This window comes from Podarcis bocagei (genome assembly GCF_964188305.1).
Source record: "Podarcis bocagei genome assembly, chromosome: 13".
In the NCBI taxonomy this organism is placed as follows: Eukaryota; Metazoa; Chordata; class Lepidosauria; order Squamata; family Lacertidae; genus Podarcis; species Podarcis bocagei.
This window is the reverse complement of record NC_138138.1, coordinates 2,040,225-2,064,189: the sequence shown is the minus strand read 5'-3', so window position 1 is coordinate 2,064,189 and position 23,965 is coordinate 2,040,225. Positions and strand designations below refer to the sequence as shown.

At 48.8% G+C, this 23,965-nt stretch overlaps 1 protein-coding gene and 1 long non-coding RNA gene across 2 annotated transcripts; both read right to left on the bottom strand.

Moving 5' to 3' along the window:
* Nucleotides 1-3,428: 3,428 nt before the first annotated feature.
* LOC308572507 lies at nt 3,429-7,549 on the bottom strand. Its single transcript, XR_014001783.1, has 2 exons — nt 4,378-7,549; nt 3,429-4,346 (listed from the first exon to the last, which is right to left on the bottom strand). It is a non-coding gene; the product is annotated as an uncharacterized lncRNA (long non-coding RNA).
* Nucleotides 7,550-9,867: 2,318 nt separating this feature from the next.
* On the bottom strand, nt 9,868-23,830 carry MVK (mevalonate kinase). The gene is made up of 10 exons (XM_081168596.1): nt 23,720-23,830; nt 20,901-21,048; nt 20,281-20,434; nt 18,796-18,951; nt 18,162-18,265; nt 17,313-17,358; nt 13,943-14,033; nt 13,424-13,540; nt 12,547-12,700; nt 9,868-11,956 (listed from the first exon to the last, which is right to left on the bottom strand). The coding sequence occupies exons 1-10, from the start codon at nt 23,789-23,791 to the stop codon at nt 11,805-11,807; spliced, it is 1,194 nt and encodes a 397-aa protein (XP_081024722.1). The 5' UTR covers nt 23,792-23,830; the 3' UTR covers nt 9,868-11,804.
* Between the last annotated feature and the right edge of the window lie 135 nt (nt 23,831-23,965).

Below are 23,965 nucleotides of genomic sequence, written 5' to 3'. Positions count from 1 at the left end.
GGTTACCTTTTAAGGGGGGGTGCAAGAAGTTGCAACCCAGGCGGCTGGGACCGTTTGAGGTAACACAGCAGGTGAACCCCGTTGCATTCAAGCTCAAATTGCCAGACAGCATGAAGATACACCCGGTGTTCCATAGGTCCCTACTCTCGCCGTACAGGGAAGGAAGGGGATTCCCGGGGCGAGAGGGAGAAGTCACCACACACCCGCAGGTAGAAGAGAGGGAGCACCACAACTTGGTCACGGAAATACTTGATTCAAGGTGGCGAGGGCGCCAGGTGGAGTACTTGGTGGCTTGAGAGGGAGAACCCGGGTCGGAAAACACGTGGGTTCCCGCGGAGGCAATCACTGACTGGTATCTGGTGGAGGAATTCCACTGCCTGTTCCCGGACAAACCCAAACCACTAGCGAGATTCTGGGAGGAGCAATTTGGAACCATAGACGATGAAGAGGATTTTGTGGGGTTTTCTGTCTCCGAAGGGGAGGGAGAAGAGGTTTCGTAGGAAGAAGAATCAGACTGGGAGGCCCACCCGGCGGGAAGGGATCAGAGCGGGTGGGAAGCGGGTTTTGAATCCTCAGAGGATGGCGACAGCTCCTTCCGGGGGTTCCCCGCATCGTCGGCCGAAGAAAGGGACGAAGTTGGGTCAACAGGTCGGGCCGGGGGTGGAGGGGGTCCTGGGGGGGGAGGTGGATGTCAGGGAACTGACATCGGAGCTAGAGGCGGAGGGAAGGCTCTCAAATGATGCTGGAGAAGGGCCCAGCAGGGAGAGGGGCAGCTCCGCAGATGGGGAAGCAAATCAGCGCAACACCAGGGATAAAGGGGGGCAGATGGGGGAATCGGCGAGAGGGCTCCAGGACTCTTCACCAGACACCAGCGGGGAGAGCACAGGTCCTCTGCTACCCATGCCACCCTGCGCAGAAGACTTCCGCGCAGAGAGTAGGAGGAGACTGGGTGTCTAACAACTTTTATGTTGGAAAAGATTTAAGAAACGCCCACTGACGGATTCTGCTAGCGACTGAGGCAGCCACGAAGTGAAGGGTTGCCCAGGCTGAAAGGTTTAGCAAGGCAACAAAGCCTGGAGAGGCGGCAACTTACGCACGAGCAACCCATACACATTACAATTTTGGTCCAATTTTTGTGAATTTTGGTCCAATTTTTTATTCATTTGTTCCAAAGAGTTGTTAATTTTACTTAAAACAAGAGCCCAATCTTCTTCCGAGGGCATTCCTCCTTTTGGTTTAGTATACATTAACACAGCTGCAGAGGGAGCAGGAGGGCCAGATGTAGAAGGTCTCCGAAAAGTCCTCCCAGATCTAGTTGTCTTTTCTTGTAATGAGTCTATTTTTTATTTCCCATCTGCCATAACACTCAAGGCCCTCAAGGTCAGGTACAGTCCCAGAGTTTTATCTTTAAAACTGGAAAATTCCACTCCTTGTAACAGTTTCAAAATCCTCCTCTAGAGGGAAGTAGTTATTGTTTATCTTGTATTAATCCAAAGTATCCTTTTTCTTTTTGTTTTTCTTTTTAAAAATTACTATAGCAAGTTACGCCAATATAATTAGTGTCAAGCCTTAACTTTAGTTCAGAAACATAGTTGAAACTTTTAAGCCAAGAGAAAATAGTTGAAACAATGTTTCACTCACTGACAGTCAAATAGTCTATTCACAGCCACTGCAGAGCTCCACAATGCAGCGATTTTAATGGCTGCCGTTCCCAGGTTCCGAGTGGTGAAAAGTTAGCTTTACCCTCTTTTTCTGCAGGCAAATAATGTCTAAAAGTCCTCCCCCTTTTCCCCTGCAGCCAAGGGGGGGGGTTCGCTATTTTTATACTGGAGATTTAGATGTCAAAAGCAGTCTTTCAGGCTTTAGTTTAAACCTCTTTGCTTCCAACTATTTACAAAAAGAGGAAGGCGGACTTCCTGTTTTGCGCCTCCCCCGTTCGTAGCCAAATTCAACTTTTTGAAAGTCCAATTTCTTCAATTTACTCACAGGTAATTACTTTAGATCTGAATGTCCACAGGAAAAAAGTCAGCGCTCCCTGGCAATGGCTGTGCGGCTTCACTCCGTGAAAGTAGCAGTCAGTTCGCAGTACCGCGCCACTCACCCCACTTCGCTCCGGAGCCCTTAAAAGGGATTCCCCGCGAGTAGGGGGCGCTCCAGGTGCCCTGCTGAACCCCCACGTTCCCAGGCTTTCTCCACCTGAGATTTCTAGCGGGTCCCCACCCTCGCCGTGGCGGGCGACCCAGTTTTCACGGAGCCAGTTCCTCTGCTTAGAGGAGCTCCGCCATTAGCCGCTGGCGCTGACCCCGGACGCTGGCGCTGACACGACAAGGCTGCCCAATCTCTCCATTGCTTTTTATTTTGGCCCTGGAGGTTCTGTTAAATATGATTAGAAGAGAAACCCCCTCATAACTGCTTTACTTGCATCCCAGATTACTCTTTTTTCAATGGTCGTGTTCATGTTTATCTCAATATAGTCTCTCAAGGTTTTTTGGGCCTTCTTAGTAACTTCTTGATCTCTAAACAAGGTGTCATTCATCCTCCATCTGAAGGAACCGGCAGGTGTTAGTTTCATCTCCATTTTCACAGCATTATGGTCGGAGCAAGTTTTAGGGCAAATTTCCACTTTTCGAGTCTTAGGTGCCAGTCCTCTAGTTATCCAGATTTGGTCAATTTAAGGCATTCTGGGAGATGATCTATAATGAAATGAAAAAGGTATTTAAATATACCTTTCTAAAGAAACCAGAGGCCTTTCTCCTGGGCATGGTGGGCCAATTGGTGCCAAAGAAGGACAGAGTTTTTTTCATGTATGCCACAACAGCAGCAAGAATACTTCTCACAAAGCACTGGAAGACACAAGATCTACCTACCAGGGAAGAATGGCAGATGAAGCTGATGGATTATATGGAATTGGCGGAAATGACTGGCAGAATCCGAGACCAGGGAGAAGAGTCGGTGGAAGAAGATTGGAAAAAATTTAAAGTATATTTACAGAAATATTGTAAAATTAATGAATGTTAGAAGGATGCTGGAAAGAAGTTATATGACTTTAGTAGAAATATAAAGAATTAAGTATGAATAGATTGACATTGGGTAAAGGTGTAAATTTAAGGCTAAATTGCGTTAAGATAAATTTGAGAAAGAGGGAAAGGACTTGCTGGAACAATTAATTGAACTAGAATACAAAAAAGGAGGTGTGAGGAAGTCGAGGAAATAAGCAAATGAAAGAGATGGATATGAAAATACGGGGTTTCCTTTTTGCTTTTTTATCATCTTTTTTTCTTCTTAATGTTTTGATGTACTGTTGATGTTTTGTTTTATTGTATTTTCCTTTGTCTTTGAGGCTTTGTAGCTGTTCATTGTACGTATTTCTTTTTTCTCTTCTTTTTGTAATACTTAAACTTTAATAAATATGTTAAAAAAAAGAACCATTTATTCTGTTTTCCCAATGTTTTCCTTTTAATTTCCAAATTGGATTTGAGGTTTCACACAACATAAAAGTCACTTTCAGAAATATAGTGGAATGTAAGACAAGTTTAGCACTCATTTCCATGTTATTATTTGTAAACAATTTGGGGGGTGATGCAAACAACACAGAAACAAGCCTTCAACCTGAGGAACAATTGGAGGCAGAGGGGATTCATTTTGGGGGGGGGCTCAGTATGGTGACTTGATTCCCCTCAACTATATTAGAATTTCAAAGTTTTCAAACCCCTTCTCTCTCTCCCTTCCTCCTCCAAGGGGATGTGTGTGGGATAGGGAGTGCAAGGCCCAACACCCCCCCCGTGCCCCCCCATCTTGCCGCTGCGTTTCATCTCTGCGCTCTGACATTTTCTATCACTGACCCTTTTTCTCTCCTCTCTTATCTCAAATAATGTCACTGCCTCTTTAGAATCTATTCATCAGAGCAGAAAGAAGCTACTGCAGACATTGATTTTATATATATATATAAAATATCCATCCCCATCTGTGCCTTGGGCAGCAGAGGGTGGGTGGGGGAAGCAAGCGCCCTCACAGTCGACACTGCTGCCTTCTTATCTCAAATCCCCCATCTCTCCTTGCACCTGCCATTTCCATAGGAAAGCCGGAAAAGGGTTTTTTATTTATTTTTAACTTCCTATCAAGGTTAGGCAGGAAAACAGCAAGGCTGGTGCAGGTCGCAAAGGACACCAGAATCAGCTCACCTCTCCCAGTTTGGTGTGCAATGAGATATTTCACGGTTTTCTTGTCAGCCATCAAACAAAGATGAACCTGGGGCTTTCTGCATTATTTTTTATATATTATATATAATATATATATTATATATATACACACACAAAATTAAATTTTCTGTTTTACAATTTAAAGTACTCATTTTCACATCCTTACGATATGAATGACTTCCCTTCTCTTTCTATGGTTCATTTTGCATAACATAAATCCCTGCAAATCATTCAATATTCCATTATTACATCCATGAAAACTTATTTACACCGCTGAATTTATCTTAATGCTGCCAGTGTTAGAAATAAGGATACCTTCTCAAGCAGGTTAAAGGGCTTGATTTCCCCTTCAGGTCATTTAATCCCCTCTTTGTTCCCTGCCTCCAGGGCAGCAGCCATGGAAGCCTTTGGGGCCTTTCTCTAATACCCGTCCTTTCCTGCAAGCGTGCTGCCTTGGCCCTGCTGAACCAAGGAATCGGGATGTGAAGCATGGCGGTGGGGAACACTGGAGAACGTTCTGGCGGTGGGCTCACGTTCTCCTGAAGCATGGCTCCCACGGACCCCAACGAGAAATGTCACCTTCCACTCTGCCCCCAACTGGAGTCCCCATGCCAGAAATCTGTCCCTTGCCCTGGTTTATGGCCATGCACTATTCTTGCTCTCTGGCTTTGGCTGGCGTTGGCTAAAGGAGCGTGAAAAGACCCTGCCAATGGCCCACCCAGCCCACTGGGTGCAGGGCCAGACGGCAAGAGCCCTCCCCTCCAGCCGCTTCCAGAAGCTGGAATTCTTACATTTCTATACCACCTTTTCCCTCAAAGAAGCTCAAGGTGCTGTACATGGTTCTCCAACTCCCCGTGTTATGCTCAAAACAACCCTGTGAGGTTGAGAGGCCGTCACAGGCCCCAAATAATAATAATAATAATAATAATAATAATAATAATAATAATAATAATAATAATTAATATTATTATAACTTATGTACCGACCTATACCCACAGACCTTAGGGTGGTTCACAGGATGAAGTCGGAATATAAAACCATAAAGTACACCATCAAAATAAAAACAGCCACCCAATACCACCACCCCAACACATTTTAAAAGGGCATAGGATGTCACCCAATGCGCTTCATGGCCAAGTGGGGATTTGAACCCTGGTCTCCCAGGTCCTAGTCCAATACTCTATTATTACGCCAACAGAAAGCCCTTCCTTTCTCTGTCCTGGATCACCCAACCTTCTGATTCATGGGATGTCCAAGAGTTCTGGTGAGTGGGAGAAGAACAGGGGGTTGTTGTTCCCACCCCCATCGCACTCTGCCAGTTCAAGGCCGCTCTGCTCCAAAGGGCTCCGCAGGATCCAGCCCCAAAGCCAGACACGTTCTTTGCCTTCCAAAAGATCTTGAACCTTTGTTGGTGCCTCTCAGCCAGGCACCCTCCTCCTCCTCCGGTCATTAAGAGGCAACGTGGAAGATCATTCGTCTTCTCTCCGTGATGCTCATAATGTGAAAAATGAAGCTTAAGAAAAATTAGCCAAATTACCAGTCCAATCCTTCAGTGGAAATCGGTGGCTCCATTAATGCACATCTATAAAATCACGGCCTGGAAGCCAAGAAAGGCTCAGGAACGGGAGTTGGGGGAGGGCGATGCCCCTCCTGCCTTCCTTGCCTCTGTGCCAGCACAATCCAGAGGGGGAGTTTTTTGCACCAAGGGCGGGCGGGCGGGGGAAGAGGGGCAGCCCAGAGAACGACAGCGCCAAGCTGAGGGGGCATCCTGCGATTCCACACCAGCACAGAATTCTCTGCATGCACATAGTTGAACTGTGGAACTCCCTTCCACAAGAGGCAGTGACAGGCACCCACTTGGGTGGCTTTAAAAGTGGATCTGACCAGTTCACAGAAGAGGAGGAGGCTATTGGTGGCTCCTAGCCAAGATGGAGGCCATGCTCAACAACTCTCAGTGCCTTGAAGAAACTACAGCTCCCAGAATGCTTTTGGGGGAAACCATGGCTTCTTAAAGGGGCACCATGGCACTTTCAATGTGCTACTGGAACAAGGACTCTTTTTGGTGCCTTCTTGGTGTGTGCTGGGGGGTGCTTGTAGGGGGCAGATCCACACCACACATCCAACACACATTTAAATCACCTGACTTCACCCAAAGAGCTGTAGTTTCACCCTGCAGTGCTACAGTTCCCAAGACTCTGCGAATCACAATTCCCAGAATTCTTTAGGGGCAAGACATGTGTTGTAAATATGCATTGTAAGTGCCTTAAATCTGTAGTGTGGATATGTTGTTTCGAAAGCAGAATCGTAGTGCTTTTAGAGTGTGGTGCAGAGGAAGCCCCAAACATCTGCTCCCTTGGGGTCTCAACAGGAGAGGTCCTCTTTCCTTTAAAACTTTTTAGGTGAGCCCTTCTGTGTGCCAAGCAGCTGGCTCCATCCCTGAGCTACAGACCTTCCCTCTCCCGTGCAAGGCAGGAAGCCCCCACGTGGGCCGCTAGAGTGCATGAAACAGGGCTAATTGGGCAAGAGGTAGAAGAAAGTGCGCCATAATTACAAGAAGAGAAGTGGCAGCGAAAGGTCATTTATCTGCCATGTTTGGGCTGAGCATTAGTAGGAAAAGCTCCTCCCAGGCCTGTTTGCGGCTTCTCTGCAAAGGGGCAGATGAAATCCACACAGCTGACAATGGATGTAGGCAAAATCTACACCCACAGAGGATGGGTCCAGAGGTAGATGCTCTGTTCTCCAAGGGGGCTGCCCCTTTTGGGAAGGTCACGAAAGAAAAGTGATGGGCGACAGATGCGGCAGGGGTCTGTCTCTTTGGCTTCTTATTCTGCAAAATGCTGCGTGCTTTAATGGACAGCGGCAGCTTCCACTGCTGCCTGGACCAACGAGGGACAGCACGTCACTGTCTGAACGAGGCTGCTGGAGTGTAAGAACATCCCAAAAGCCTGCTGGATCAGGTCCACGAGGGCCCATCCAGTGCACAAACCTGCTATTTCAATGGCCCATGGGATGCCTCAATGGGAAACCCCTGAGCAAGACACGAGTGCGAGAGCAGCCTCCCCTCCTGCGCTCTCTAGAATCCCTTTCAATAAACAAGTTCACCTCTCCTTCACCTTTCCTTCTCTCCTCACTCTGTCAAAACTGATACTGTAAGCTCCATGGGGCAGGGGCCTGCCTACGTTGCTTAACCGGAGAGTCAGCATGCTGTAAGAGTCAGAGTGTCAGGTTAGGACCTGGGAGACCAGGGTTCAAAACCCCACTCAGTGATGAAGCTCCCTGGGTGACCTTGGACTGGTCCCTGCCTCTCAGCCTCCCCTACCTCACAGGGTTGTTGTGGGGGTTAAATGAGGTGGGGGAGAACCATGCACAGAGGAAAAGGTAGGACAGAAATGCAATAAATAAATTATGTAAGCACCAATGTACATTGATAGCAGTATTTGAAAGCAAACAGGTAATGGCAGATTCTAGCTACAAGGGAAGAAATAGGTTGCCGACTTCTGTCACCCCCACCATCTGCAGGAGTGCTCACGTCAGGGCAAAAAGGTGGGCAGGGATTTCTCAGCCTCTTTAAGATTTCAGGGGACTTCTTCCGAAAGGTGGGTCCCTGCCGCCCTCTGGTGTCCAGCCAGGGCCAGACCAAGGCATCTGACCTGACTCGGGCCTTTAAAGCAGTATCAGACCCCTTGAAGCAGTCTCCCAAAGACTCCTTGGAGATGCACTTTGCCAAGGCTGTGAGAGCCGCTAGGAGACCCCCCACCCCAATTCCCCTCACAGAGCAACAGTTCCCAATGCTGCGCTCACAGGGAACTCTGGGAGTTGCAGCTGAGGGGAAAAGGGGATCTCAAGAACTGGCAAAGCCCTTAACAAACTGCAGCTCCCAGAATTCACTGGGGGAAGCCATGGCTGCTTAAAGAGACATCATAGCGCTTAAAAGGTATGGAGCAGATGTGGCCACAGATGAACGGTGAGGGCAGGGAGGGGAGATTATTACAGCTGCCTGTGCCAATGCCTGGACTTACCACTGCTGGAAAACAATCTGTGTGCGGATCAAAGCCCAGTTTGTGCATTGGAGCCTTTGTGCACCATTGAAGGGCAAGTTAACTCTTAAGAAACATAAGAAGTGCCTGCTGTATCAGACCAAAGGGGGCCCACCTGGCCAACATCCTGCTCTCAGCATGGTGGACCAGGGGATGCCCAGAAGCAGAACCTGCGGACAAGAACAGCCTCCCCTCCTCTGGCATTCAGAGGCACGGCTGCCTCCCACACTGGAGGCAGAGCAGAGCAAGCCTGGCTAGTAGTCAACCAGCCACAAATCCACCCAACAAATCCACCTCATCCAGCCCACATTTTACCGGCTTCCTCGCAATAATACCATGGGGGGCTTTGTCAAAAGCCGTACTGAAATCAAAAAAAGAAATGAGATTTATCTGGCATGCCTTGTTTTTTGAGGAACCCATGCTCAAATTACAGCTTCCTATTCTAAGTACTCACAGACCAACTGTTAACATATCTGTTCCAGGACCTTTCCTGGTATCGATGTCAAGTTCACCGGTCAACAGTTCCCTGGGTCTTCTCCTCCCTTTTTCAAGATGGCGGCAACATTTGCCTGCCTCCCATCTGCAAAAACCTCACTTGTTCTCCAAGAATTATCAGAGATTATTGGCAGAGGCTTTGAGATCTACAAGCTCCCTTAGTCCCTCATCAACTCATCAGGCCCTGGAGATCTGAATTCATTTCAAGTAGTTAGGTGTTCCCTGACCAGCTCTCTTCCTATCTTGGGCTGCAGCTCCTTCCTTACGTCAATTATTCTCTTATCCCCAGGTTGGGCATTGCTCTCCTTTTCGGTGAAGACAGAGGCAAAGCAGGTGTTGAGCAGTTCCGCCTTCTCTGTCACCCAACAGCATATCTCAGTCTTCTCCACGAAGAGGACCCACCACTTGTTTGCTCCTCTTCTTGCTTTGAACATAGGTTAAAAATAAGAAGTTTATTTGGCTCTCTTGCAAGGCTGTGCTCATTCTGAGCTTCAGCCCGCCTGACATTCGTCCTGCAGCTGTTGGCTACTTGTGTATACTCCTCCTTTGTGATTCTCCACAATCTCAGCTCATCTGTAAGCTCCTTAGGCAGCCACACCGGTTTCCTTAAATGCACTTTTCTTTCTCGCTGGAATTGCCTGCATTTGGACACCCACTATTTCTCCTTTTAGAAACTCCCATCCATCTTGGACTCCCTTCTGAGTATTTCTGACCGTGGGATCTCACCCTGTAGCTCCTTAAGTTTTTGAAATTGGCCTTCTTAAAGTCCGGAGTGAGTGCATGTCTGACTACAATCAGCTTTCCCTTGCCTCTCTATCATGAAACCCAGGAGGACATGATCACTTCCTTCCAAGCTTCCCAGGACTTCCACTTCATGGATCGGTTCCTCTCTGTGGGCGAGGACCGGGTCCAAGACAGAGGACCCCCGGGGGGCTTCTTCCATCTTCTGGGAAGTGAGTGTAACCTGTCACAGACCCGTCTCTTTATCTGGGCAAAAAGCTATGGGGCAGCAGGGCAGAGCCCACCTGCTGCAGATCCCTGTCTGGATGGTGTTTGTTTCCTCCCCATTGTTTTTTGCTAGGCAGGCTATCCCCCCCCCAATACAAACAACCCACAAACTAACAAAATAGTCACCATTTCAAATTACAATGGATAGCTCTGCAGTGTTTTATTTTTCATTCTCCACTGCAGGAACATACCAGAATCAAAACCGTCTTTTCAAAGTGTGCCCTCAACTTGCAGAGTCTCCCCTCCCTTCAAAAAGAACCATATATGAGTTGATTAATCTATTCATTAAAGGAGGGGGGCAACCCCTTCAGGTGTCACTGGAATCAATTTCCCATCATCCTCTGCAGCATGCACGGCCAATGGACAGGGATGTTAATGAGAGTTGTAGTCCAGCAATATTTGAAGAAAACTCACCACAGGCTCCCCAGATCAAAACTTGCAGCCCTGGTGAGTGTTCACACACACATATGAATACACGCCCACAGGTAACTTGCGTCTTGCACGGGGGCTACATTTCTGGGATGGTGGATATTTGCAAAAAAGCACATTCTCAAACCAGCCCCTTGAACTGCCCCTGTGCACCAAACAGGTTGTCTCCTCCAAGCAGGGCTTTTAAGCTCTCTGCCTTGCTCACCAGACTCTGGGAAGGTCTTGTGAGGTCTCGGATGGTACCATGAAATCTCACAAGAGCCTCCCAGAACAAGGCAGAGAACTTAAAAGCTATTTTCGGGCCAGGAAAACCCTGTGCAAAAAGAACTTTTAACCTCTCTCTCTTCCGTGACTTTAATTGTTGCAATTTCAACTGGCCAGCCTTTAACCACATAAAGTTGAAATCGCACATGGTAAATCTGTGTAAGTTGCAATTTACCTCTCTCTTTCTCTTTCTGTGTGTACACATCATTAGGAAGCAATATAGAACCAACAGACTAAGGAGGTCACTCCCCCCACCCCAATTCCATTTCAAACTGCCGGACATTTTGTTAGGAACAAGGGCACCTCCTCCTCCTCCACCCCACCCATCAAGCTTCTGTGCCTAGGACCAAGGTGGGGGGACCTGTGGGCCTCCTTGAGGCCTTGCTGGACTCCCAACTCTCAGCATCCCTGAGTGTGCAGGGTCCTGCTGGCTGCCGGGAGTTGGGAGTCCACAGGGCTGTCTACCTGAGACAGCCGACTCTTCCAGAGACCAGGCAATCAGATCTCCCAATGCCAAGTAAGGCTGGGAAATTGAGCCAAAGTCTGGAAAAGTTATGGGAAATGCTGAAACCAATGGAAGACAGAAGTAGTGCCGACAAGTCCGGAGGAGAGAATGCTGGCTCCTTTTGGTCCCGCAAGGCATTCACAGTTGGGCCCCCAAATCCCCTTCCTCAGAAGAGCTGCAAAGCTGCGATTTGGGGCGAGTGGAGTTTGAGCCTTCTTCTGCCAACTGAGGTCCCAGTGCACATATCAACTGCATTTTGGGGGGCGGGAGAACAGCTAGGAAGGGGGCTGCGGGGGGGGGGGAGTGATGGATTGAGCCTCCCCAAAAGTTGTCACTTGTCCCTTGCAAAAAGACAGAACAAAATCAACCCCCTCCCCACCCGCTTTACAAACAAGTGCTTCCCCAACTCCACATATGCCTGAGCGCATGTAGTTCCAGCCACCCTGCAAGGGAATATGAGAGAAGCTCCACCTTATCCGCACAGGGGAGCAAAGCAGCCGTGCCCTGGCAAAGTCTCAACAGGGTGGAAAAGGACTTCCCTGCTGAAGTTAGGAGGACAGAAGAGAGTCAAGCAGAAGACAGCCAGCACCCAGCACCCTTAGCACCCAGTGACAGCCCTTCCAAGCTGCGTAACCAGACCCAGCAAAGCAACTTGTGGGGACACCACCGCTTCCAGCAAACAGGCCCTGTCAGAATCCTTGCACTGCATTCTCCAGGGTCCAATAGGCCAAGTAAACCCAAAATCTCCAGGGGTCCCACAATTTTGAGCGAGGCCTCTGCGGTCAAATCTGAGCAACGGCTGAGGGTGATGAACTCGCGGCACCAGGAACCAATTCTCAGCAGGAAGAGGAGCCTCTGCCATCGCCTTTAAACCCCGCTAAGAACCGCCTGCACTTCTGCTTTCAGGGAGGAGGGCGAGTGCACACACACCCCCGGGGCCCCAATGTCCGTCTCCCAGCACTCGAACCCACAGGCGTCCAGGTCTTGGGTGGCGGCTGCCACTATTGTAGGAGGAGTGTCTGCCAAGAAAAGGCACAGAATCAGGCTTTATGACTGGGCTAGAGACACAAAATCAGAGGACTGTACAGCTGGGAGGAACTCAGGCCAGTGTTGTCGACTCTGACTGGCAGCAGCTCTCCAGAGCCTCAACCAGTAAAAGGTCAGGGCGAGAGATAGCTGGTAGTGGACTTTGGACCAGCAAAGCAGAACTTCCACCACTCAGCACAGGAGTCCTTATTAAAGACTTGCTTTCTTCACTTATCTCACTCTGGAAAGCGCTGTGCACATTTAGAATGTTGAACTGTTTTGATTGTTGTTAGACGCCCTGAGCCCAGCTTCGGCTGGGGAGGGCGGGATATAAATAAAATTTATTATTATTATTATTATAATGAAGCTGCATCAAGGACACCACCCCTGTAAAGTAGGCCACTGTGGTTATCCCCATGTAACAGATGAGAAAACAGCATGAGGGTCATCCCTAAGGGCAGCCTTGTGACTCCACAACCGAGGGCAAGACTCCCTGGCCCACCCTCGGGCTTATGCACTCCCCAGATGAAAGTTTGTAAGCAAATAAATAAGAGTGTCCCCAGGATGCGCAGCATCTCCTGACCTGGCCGTAGCAAAGTGATGGCGCAGCCGCCTCCCCCTGCGCCCGTCAGCTTGCTGTGCAGCCCGTGAGAGGCGGTGACTTGGCAGACTCTGTCCAGGGAGGAATGGCCAACTCCAATCACATCCAGGTGGTGCTGGTTAATGTCAATGAGTTCCTGTTCAGAAGGAGAAAGAGACCAGCACATTGTTGACCTGTGGAACTTGCTGCCACAGGAGGCAGGGATGGCCACCAACATGAATAGCTTTAAAAGAGGAATGGACAAATTCACATGAGGTCTATGCTCTGCCTCCGCAGTCAGAGGCAGCAGTGCTTCTGCAGATCCGTTTCTCGAGGCCACAGAAAGGGAGAGTTCTGCTTGTGGGCTTCCCTTCAGAGCATCTGGCTGGCGACTGTAAGAACAGTAGGCTGGGCTACATGGCCCCCTGGGCTGATCCAGTAGGATCTTCTTCTGGCCTTACATTAACATGGGAAGTGGGAGGGGACAGGATTTGGCCAACAGCAAGATCCCAGCCACGGGGCCAGCCCCAAACATGGCACAGCCAGAGGTGGAACCCAAGATGGTGACACCCTTGCCAACAGCCCATGCTCAGAAGCTGACCAGACGAGTGGCTGAATCTGACTCCCGGGCTGGGGCACCACCCTTGCCCACTGCACCCAAGGGAGGGTGGCAGGCTACCTGAAGGGACATTAGGACACGGGGAAGACGCAGCTGGCTCGGGTTGCTTCGCTGCGACCGCTCTGCACCTGCAGCCTCACTCTGTAGTCACACGCACTGGATTTAGCAAGCTGGAACTGCCCCATCTGCTTTTGCCTCTTCCCAGTGATGTCCTGCCTCTCCTGGCTGGTTTCAAAGAGGAGGAAACAAAGGGCTCCTCACCTCCAGCACAAGGTAGTGCTCCTGAGATGGATGATCAGCCATTGCTTTGAGGACATCTTCGCACTCCTGGGAAATGGCGTCAATCGAAGCCAGCACCGGCTCCATTATGGCAGGAAACTGCAGGAGGAAAAAAGGGATTTCCTCCACCTAAGAATGGCATACCACTCCAAACCTCCCTCCAGTTTAACTGACAACCACACTTTGGAGTTCAGTTTTCTCATGCAGCCGGCATTTAACCAGTTTTCCAGCCAAAATATCATGGGGGGACTCAATTAATGGAAGGGCAGTTATTTTATTTATTGTATTTATATCCCAACTTTCTTCCATCAAGGAGCACCCAATAGATAGATCTTCCCCTCATTTCTAGCCGTCCACAACAACCCTGCAAGGTAGGTTGGGCTGAGAGGCAGTGACTGGCCCAAGGTCATGGCCAAGTGGGACTTGAACCCTGGTCTCCCAGGCCTAGTAATCCAACACTCTAACAACTAGGCCATACTGGTTTTGTATCAGAAGCAATACCTTCAGCACCTTGTCTTTAACCCCTGCAACCAGGACCTTGGTGCTCCGAGGGACCTTGGTGTTGGTCAATAAAATCCGTAGAGTGGGGACTCTAAGAAAAAAAGGAGAACAGAGTCAAAAAATGTTGTCTCCTCTCCAACGTGGGCAAGCAAGCCAATTCACTCCATGTTTTTCCACTTCACTTTAATCCTTCGCAAGTGAAGGAGACGCCAAATGTTGTGAAGGAGCAGGAACTATGGGTGGTTCCCAGCCCCGGGGGCTGTGCTCTGCCCTCCCCCCCCCCATCGGAGGCAGCCATGTTTCTGAATCCCAGTTGCTGGGAACCTCTGGAGGGGAAAGATGCTCTTGGGCCCAGACCCCCCTTGTGGGCTTCCCATGTTGGGCCTCTGGTTGGCCAGGGTGAGAGCAGGAGGCTGGACTGGGTGGGCCATGGGCCGGATCCAGCAGACCCTTCTGTTCTTATAGAGTGGCTGGGGCCACCAAGCCAGATGGGTAGGGTAGAAATAACACCATTATATTAAGTATTATTATTATTATTATTATTATTATTATTATTATTATTATTATTATTATTAGGTTGCCCATCTTCTCTAGGGTATTCCTAGGCTCTCCCTCCAAGATCCCAGGGTAGAAAGAGGGGAAAGGCCTGAGCTCAGGGGTAGGGAGGGCATCTGCCTGGCAAGAAGCTCTCAGGCCCAATCCCTGACTTTATCCCCAAACAGGGCTGGGAGAGACTCTCTGCCTGAAACCCCAGAGAGCCGCTGCCAATCAGTGCAGACATCACTGAGCTAGGTCAACCAAATCAGGCAGCTTCCCCCGTTACAACTCTGCCTTAAAGGTTTGTAGCTGAGCTACTGGAGCATCCTCTTCTGAGTCTGGTGGGGTGTATCCTGCCAGGCAGTGCCTCTCAAGGAAGGAGGGGTCCCTGCAGCCCCACCAACGGACTGAGCCCCTTCTGCAGGCTCAGAGCCAGGACCAGCCCCCTCCCCCGATGCCAGTCACTTTTGTTCATATGACCATTGCGCAGCCATTAAGGACTTCACACAAACCAGGGACCTCGACCCAAAAGCTTAAACGTCATTAGGAGCCACGGTGTGGTTAGAATTACCTCAGCCTGCCGCCAGAGGCCATTTAGCTGCCTGACAAAAGGCCTGTGTCTTGTGAACCAAAATAACTTTGCTTTCTAATACCATCTGCGATAATGAACCAGCGCCTGATGTTAGCGTCTAATAGAGCAATTTCACGCCCCACGAAAGATTTTAATGGCGTCTGATTATGGTTCATTGGCAGAAGGGATCCGGGTGGCCAAGGGCTGAAAAAGAAACCCCTTGCATTCTGTCCTCAAACCCTTTGTAATTTTAAGCAAGCAAGTTATTCCTTAAATGCCACTTGTTTGCAAAAAGTCAGAGCATCTATAAGCATCTGGCAAGGCTGAGGAATTAATATTGATCCTTTGTGTCTGGAGGTTTTTTAGGTGCCAGAGAGGGAAACGAACTCAGAGCTGCATAGTGATGTGAGGTGAGAATATTCTCCAGAATATTCTCTGCTAGAAAATTCTCCAGAGAATATTCTCCACAAACTGTAAATTCTAATGTAAGAACCAGTTTTACAACCCACATTTCAAAAATCTAGTAAATAATCAGTCAAGCTGTGAAATTGTCAGTTTAAGTAATTAATAATGTTTTTTTTGATCGTTACATTACTGGGCATTGCGTCATTCACCATTGGGAGTTCTGAAATGTGAGCTACAGAAAACTTTTTGTTTTTTTAAAGTTTCATCATTTAATTTGATGAACATTTGAATTCGTATGTATTTCAACTATATAATAGCCTTTTTTCTATTTTGGTGTGACCTTATTCTTAGCAATTCTATACCCTTGGCCATACAGTGTGATTTATTTTTTTTACAGAAAGTAGCTTTAATGTACCTTTAATACACTTAAAGTACCTAGGCCTATACAATTATGTGTTACAGCATGTGAGGTGGCCTTGATTTAAACAGTTGACATTTTTATAGTTTTATTTAGTGCCAGTAACTGGTTTTTGCAGTGCTATTCAAAGGTACAAGGTGCCATTTACCAGAGATTGATATACTAAAATATATTATCATATAATGATAATATATTTAATGTTAATGGCTTCTTTTTTATATGTATGCATATAGTTTTGTTTATCAAGTTGTGTTTTAGTCACCAAAACAGTTATTAAGTGTTAGAGCTATTAGCAGCACAAGACAGCCTATTACTGAAATTACTTGTATCAAACCTTAACATGCCAATTGTATTTTTTTGACTTGTCCTATAACATGTACATGTTCTGTTGGAAGAATAAAATATGATTTAACTACCGAGTTTCTATATACCAAACCTTAACATGACAATTACTGGTGCCATCACCTTAGAATGCTTCAACTTTAACTATAAAACATGTTTTACTTTTTAATTTGATACTTGCAAGTGACAAGTAGGCTTGTGCTTACATATTTTCACTGTGGCTCCTTTGCCAAACAACAAGTTTCCCTATATGTCAACAATGCTGACCAATAAGAAAGTTTTCTGTAGTTTTTGGTTACCATCTGAACAAGTTTACCCATGAATAAACATGTATATTAACTAATGATATATGCAATGCACGGAAATGAATATTCTCCTATTGTAAATGGGAATTCTCTAATATTCTCATTAACCAAGAATATTCTTGAGAATATTCTCCAAAAGATTATTCTCGAATTTAACATCACTAGAGCTGCATCACCTTATTCACTGTCCCTCCCCACAAAAAGGGGGTGAAAGCAGAATCATCAAACATCAAGGCCCCAGAAGAGCCCGGCTGCTGGGTCTGGCCAGTGGGGCCCCCTTGTCCCCTCTCCTGCTCTCATAATGGGCAGCCAGAAGCCTGTTGGGAGTCTGCAAGCAGCACCTGAAGGCCACAGGACTCTGCTCACCTGCCCTGCCCGGCCGGGAATCAGAGGTGTAACACCTTCGAAGGTGGAGGGTGAACACAGCCATCGTGGCCAGGAGCCCCCGAGAGCCTTTCCTCCTCCTGCATGAATTTCTCTTTTGCAGCCATCTCATGCGGAGGCCATCGCGAAGAGCTTTCAACTATTTATTTCAAAGAGCTGGTGGGGGTGGGGGGTGGAGTGTCCCTGTAAGTTCACCGCGTCTCTCACCCCACCCCATGCAGACAGCCCAGGGGTAGAGCAACCCCCAGGAGGTGGCTTGTCCGGCATCTGTGTGAAGACCTCCTCACCCACGGCAAATATAGTCTGAAACCCATCAGCCTTCCCACAGAGCAGCTTATTAACCACATTCATCACACTAAAAGTAGTTTTTATGCAGCATAAACATTAACGCTCAGAGTGAACTTTTACCTTTTTAACGGCAAGATTTTTCCTGACTGGTATCTCAAAGCTCCACCTAAAAGTTTCCACGGAGGGGGAGAAGAAGAGTCTTAACACTGGAACACTGTTTCAGAAGATGTCTTGTTTTCCATGATCTGGCACAAAGAACTCAATTCACAATGAACAATACAGAGCAACATTGAGTCACTCCTTTGTCATGAAGCAAGGGAGAGAAGGAAAGGAATTCTGAATATTTGAAGAAAGATAACTACAGATAGTTCCAAAGGGGCAGCTTCATCTAGGACGTGAGGGAGACCCCAGCGTGTGATGCAGGATACACGCCCCCCCCCCCATGGCTTCTAGAAGCGTAGCAGATGGAGACTGTGGTGATACCAGTGGAATTAAAATCCAGCAAGCCATTCAATGCTGTCACTTGTGAACTGAGCTGGGGGGAAATATTAAATGTCATGGATGCTTTATTTGAGATCCCTGCATTGCAGGGGGTTGGGCTGGATGACCCTCAGGGTACCTTCCAACTCTGTGATTCTATGACTTACACAGCGCGTAGCTCAACTACGGAACTCGCTCCCACAGGAGGCAGTGATGGTCACAAACTTGGAAGCTTTAAAAGAGGACCAGACAAATTCATGGAGCAGGCTAGAGATGGCTCCTAGGCATGGTGGCTCTGCCATCTGCCTCCTCAGCTGCAGGCAGCAAAGCTTCTGAATACAGCGAGGCTCTTGGGCTCAGGTCCTGCAGGCAGTCCCACTTGGGGCCTCTGGCTGGCGCTGTGAGAACAGGTTGCTGGACTACATGCCCCGCCTTAGGCCTGATCCAGAAGCCTCTTCTCATGTTAAATCAGAGAGAGAAAGCACTTACCCCAGGTCCCCACGGCGTTATCCACTCCAGAGGGGTTCCCATGGATCACCTGCTCTCCTCGGAAGGCCCACCTGTTGATTAAGTCCAGCTCATCCTCAGCCCACCTGGAAGGCAGAAAACAGCCTCACACCATGCCAGAGAGTCTGTCCATGCAGACCAGTATTGCCTATTGTGGTTGTTAAGTGGTGGCCTGGGACGATGGGGTTCAAATCCCCACTCAGCCACGAAGCTGACCTTGGGGGCCGGTCACTGCCTCTCAGCCTGACCTACCTCGCAGGGTTGCTGTGAGGGGAGGGAGAGGACCTTGAGCTCCTTGGAGGAAAGGTGTGATATAAATTTAATAAATAATAATGTTGGCTGGTTGTATTTGGAAGCAGTTCTTCCAGGTTCTTATACTTAGGCAAAGAAAAATATCTATTGATATCTATTTGTTTCTGTTTGCGACAGATAACTGAACAGATAAAATAGCTGAATGAGGTAGAAGTGAATCCATCAGCATTTCACGCCCCCCCCCCCATTGGTTGGATGGCCATCTCTCAGACGAGATGCTTGCACTGCAGGTAGTTGAACCAGATGACCCTTCCGCCTCTACAGCTCTGTGATTCTACGATGCCCAGCTCTCTGGGGCTCCTACCTGGCTACAGACTGGCCCTCGCCCAGAGGGTAGCTGATGATCCCACACCCAGAAAGCAAAGCCCCTGCGAGGCAGACGGAATAAGCAGCGCTGGAACCTAACCCAGCACCTGTGGGCAGCTCAGACCACACCAGGATGTCCATGCTTGGAAGGACCCTGAAAGACACAACATTACAAAAATAAAAAGTAAACCACCTGTCATTCCATCATTTACTGAGCAGGACCAACAAGGAAGAACTGGAATGAGTTGCATTATCCTGTCACACAGACAACAGAGCAAATCTGTTTGCTCTGGCTCTGGTGATCATAGGAAGCTGGGAACAGAGGAGGCTTGCTGGTACTGAGCCAGACCCTTGGGTCCATCTAGCCTAGTATTGTCTACAAGGACTGGCAGCAACAGCTGTATCCAGGATGCTGCAGGGGATGGAACCTGGGGCCTTCTGAATGTAGCGCAGATGCTATCCCACTGAGCCATGACCCTTCAGCAGCTCCTGAAGCAAGGGGTTCACCTTGCAAGGATAACCAACCAGGCCATTACTGGACCTTATGATGTCAGATGATAAACCAGCTGCTTTACCACCTGTCCATCATCAGGCATCATCACAAGTTTGCCAACCCTATACCAAGTGCTGAGCATAGGTACTTCAAAGCTGCTTTCTGCAGGTATTGGCTGCTCCAGGAGAGCTGGTCACTGCCAACAATCTGGGGAGCGGTGACTTCCAGATGGCTTTTGGCAGGTTTTGCAATAGATCCAGCCCTGTCTCTATCTACAACTCACACCTTATGTCAACTATGATGCTAGGTGGGGGGGGGCAGGGAGTGTGGTTTGGGGAAAACAGCCTCCTAGGCCAAACTGGGACCTGTGCTGGGTCCCAATTTGGTCTGTGGGTCAGCGGCTCCCCACCTCACCCCCAAATGAGCTACAGCTTCCAACTATTTTATTATTATTATTGAATGTGTATACAGTACTACCCTTCACCTGAAAATCACAGGGCAGTTTACAGCATACACTTCACTGCAGAGAGCCAGGATTCAGAATTGAGAGAGCCACACCACTAAAGGGTTGCGGTGGAGTTCTTCAAAAGACACAGCATTGTGGTGTTTAAGGGAACTTTACTCGGGCAGAATGGCCCCCACTGGGGAACCCACCCACATGCGTACAAATTATGTCCCATTCTCTGATGAAAAGCACGCCTGCTTTAACAGCTGGAGGCCTGATTCTGCAAGAAGATCAGGATGCCTACTCTTTACAGGACTTGCTCAATGTGAGCTTTTCCTTGACACATTCTTAACACAGTCTGCGTGAGCAGTTTCTCCTAACCATATCATTTCAGGCACTCTTGCTTTGCATCTCTTCTCTTTTAGGCCCTTCAGTCAAGGCACACACTATAATTCCCACTACAGGGCTCTCTGGGAGAGAAATATCAATGCATTAAATCACAGGTGAAGCAGCGACAAGTGGGGGGAGGTGCCCAAGAGCCTTACCCGCATTTGGACGCAACGGACAAGTACAAGTAGAGGAAGGCCACGACGGCCAGGCTGTGTGTGGCTGCAGCCGCTCCCCCCTCTGCAGCCCCCACAAACTCCTTCAGCTTCTCCACTTGTTCTGGGCTGGGGGGCTGAGAGTCAATCAGGCCAGCTGGAGAAAGAGCCAATGGAGAGGAAGGCATCTTAATGGTCCATGACGGACCCACCAGACACGTTTTGCTTTATTCCAGGATGGACATCAGAGAAACGCCTTTACTAGGCCAACCACAGGAACCCAGGAAGCTATCTCATCCCAAGTCAGAGCCTTGCTCCATCGAGCTCAGGGCTGGCAGGACTGGCAACGGCGTTTCGGGCAGGGGACATTCCCAGCCTGACCTGGAGATTCGGCCTGGTACCTTCTGCATGCAAAGTCACCGCTCTGCCATTGCGCTCCTGCCCCTCTGCTGTGCTTCACAGCCCCAGGCAGCCCACACAGGATGCCTGGAGATTAGGCAGTGGGACCCTCATCTCAGGCCTCCCCGGAACGGATCTCCCAAAGCAGCTGTGGCTCTCTGCAGATTGAAGCAAAGAACAGGAGCCCCCCCCCCAACACACACCCAAGCATCCAGAGTGCTCACCAGGGAACGCTGCCAGTAAGGGCTCCAGCTCAGATGTTTCCCAGTGTAACCTGGTCCCAATATTTGGCAGATGTATCAAGACCTTCCCATCATTCCGAAGGGTCATCTGAAGGAATGTCCTCAGGTTCAAAGCCACGGCCAGGGCAAGCTAGAATTGCAGAATTGTGGAGTTGGAAGGGGCTCTGAGGGTCATCTAGTCCAACCCCCTGCTATGCAGGAGTCACACACACCACACACAGAGATCGGCATGGGGAGGCCTTTTTCTAAAACCCCAGCACAGAGAACTTCAGGTGCCCTCCAGATCCCGCCCCCCTGCTCCTTGGGACTCTCCCCAGGACACAACCCTTACCAGGCCTGGTTTGCACTCTTCCTTGAGTGTGTCTTCCAGGCTGGAATGGGTCTCTGAACTCAGACCAACTTGGCCCCTTGCTTGACCCCGGGGAGGATGTGTGTGTGGAATCTAGGCAGCGTTGCTCCACCCATTTTCCTCTGGCTCCGCCCACCACTGGCCCCAGGAAGCCTGCCTGGGTTAGGGGACAGGGGACTAGCCTGCCTAGAAGGGAGCCTGCACCTGTGGCTGACAAAGGTTCTCTCCCCCCCCCTCCGCCGCCCTGAGAGGAAACATTGCCAAGTGCATTTTGCGGGTACAGGGAGAAAAAGAAAGAACCACTCTCAATATGGATTTAACTCTTGCAAAAAAATGAATATTAACGTTCCCCACAATGTTACAATTCCCAGTGGGGTAGTCATGCTAGACTTGCACAGGAGAAATAAATGTGTCTTGTGGTGCCTTAAAAACAAGCAGATTTGCTATGGCAGAAGTTTTTGTGGACTAAGGTCCACCTCACCAACTCTAAGGTGTGTTAACTGACCTACCAATACGTTATCACCGTGGTCTTGTGAATGTTAATAGCCTAATTATCACTGTCTGCACTTTTCTGCATTTTATTTCCTCCCAGCTTCACTAATCTACACACAAACATACCCCTGCAGCTCAGGAAAACACTCCATGCCTCTGATGAAGTGGACTGTAGTCCAGAAAAGCTGGTGCCATAATAAGCTTCTTCGTTTTTACAGGGCCTTTCCAGTGGTGGCTCCCCAACTGTGGAATGCCCACCATTATTAGCTTTAAGGAGGAATTTGGAAACATTTTTCTTTACTTGGGCATTTGATGGCTGAAGAATTCTCGAGATCTTTGGACGGAAGCATGAAGGAAGGTGCTGGACTCTCCTTCCTTGGAGGTTTTTAAACAGGGGTTGGCTGGCCATCTGTCATGGATGCTTTAGTCGAGATTCCTGCATTGCAGGGGGGTGGACTAGATGACCCTTAGGGATCCCTTCCAACTCTACAATTCTGATTTTAACTGGTTTGAGATTTTTTTCTTTCAATAAGCAAATGGCATGTAAATGTTATGAAATAAATAAACTGTAACTGCTTTTAGGCATTCTTTATTGTAATTTTTAAAATATATTTTTAGAATGTTTCTGCTTTTCGTTTTTAAATTGTGTTCCTGTTTGTCGCCCTGGACTCCTTGGGGAGGAAGGGCGGGGTAGACATTCATTAAATAATAATTATCAATCATCATAACATGTTGGGAAATGGAGTTGAAGATCTTCATCTGAGGCTGTTTGTGGAGTGCGTCATATTCCCTGGAGAGGCTTGGCTCACGCCTCCTTCCATGTCTTTTCAGCACTGGGCAAAGGCCTTCTTGTTTTTCAGGTTTTCTGTTGGGCAATTCTAACTACATCTTCTCAGAAGTAAATCCTATTTAATTCAATGGGGCTTCCTCTCTAGTGGATGGGGTTCTGATGGGCATCTGAATTCATCCCCATCCAATCATGTTATGCTGTTTTTACACATCACTCCTCTGGGATTGCTTTTATTCTGTGCACTGTTTGTATTATTTGTTATATTAAAATGCCTCCTACAATGCAGTTTCAGAATTTATAAGTAGTATAAAAACATACACAAAATAAAACTTAGACTGTCCAATACTTAAACCCTCACAAAGCCCTGAAAAATCAACAACACAAAGAGCCGGTTGCAAAAATGGCAAAAATCAATAGCCCACCAAATGCCTGGGAATAGAGGAAGTCTGAACCTGCTGCCAAAAAGGTAGGAGAGTCAGTGCCAGCAGACCTTGCTTGGGAGGGTGCTGCAAAGATGGGGGCCTGCAACCGCTTCCCCCCTGTTGCCCCCCCCCCGAAACTTCCTCTTGAAAGCAGGGCCTGGGATGAAGACTTTGGAGTCCAGGGAGACTGAGGTCAGCAGAGGAGTTCCGGCAGCTAACTGAGGTCCCAAGCCAAATTAGGCTTTGCAATATAGCCATTGCTTACTTTTTATTTATTTCATAAAATTTATATACCACTTGTTTGTAAAAAATAAAAATAAAGCAGTTTATAAAAGGAAAGAGAAATAGAATTATCATCAGTAAAAAGAGTTTAAAACAACTATTTAAAACATTCAAAAATAGCTAAAATCAGTGATAAGTGAAAACACACACCAACATTCTACATATCTGCGCAGGGCTGTCCCACAAAAAATGTTTTTAGCAGACCTCGAAAAGAGCGCAGGGAAGACAGGGAAAGAGCAGGCGGGGAGGGCCGGGGGGGGGGGAGAAGCCGAGGGCCACCTTCGGGGCCAGAAGGCGATCCGGCGGGGAAACCGGGCCCGAGATGATAATAGAAAGGCCTTGAACGTGGTCCAGGCTGGCGAGGTCAGCACTCAGGCTGCAGCATCTGCCCGAGGGAGGGAGGCGCGCTCCTCCCGCCGCCTGGTCTGCCTCGCCCCCTCGCGAGGGCCCCCCCCCCCGCGCTCACCTTGCCGTGGACGACGGCGTGCTCCCCGTGCAGGATCACCTTCCCCGGAGCAGAGACCACGCAGGGGCGCATCTCCTCCCGGCCGGGGCCCCGCAGCCCCTCCGGAGCAGCCAGCGACCAGGAGTCCCGGCAGCGTCGCGGCCTGGCCCCGCCCCACGGAAGCGCCGCCCTCATCCTCCGGGGGCGGGGGGCGGGGGAGGGAGGCGCGGCCTGGCCCCGCCCCACGGAAGCGCCGCCCTCATCCTC

Bases quoted from the DNA above. Each gene is read 5' to 3' on its own strand.
- MVK (XM_081168596.1), bottom strand. From the start codon at position 23,791: ATGCGCCCCTGCGTGGTCTCTGCTCCGGGGAAGGTGATCCTGCACGGG. The intron at 18,266-18,795 runs GTAGGAGCCCCA...TCTGCCTTCCAG, and splicing joins GAGGGCCAGTCTGTAGCCAG to GTGGGCTGAGGATGAGCTGG. The intron at 17,359-18,161 runs GTAAGTGCTTTC...GGAAACTTTTAG, and splicing joins TAACGCCGTGGGGACCTGGG to GTGGAGCTTTGAGATACCAG.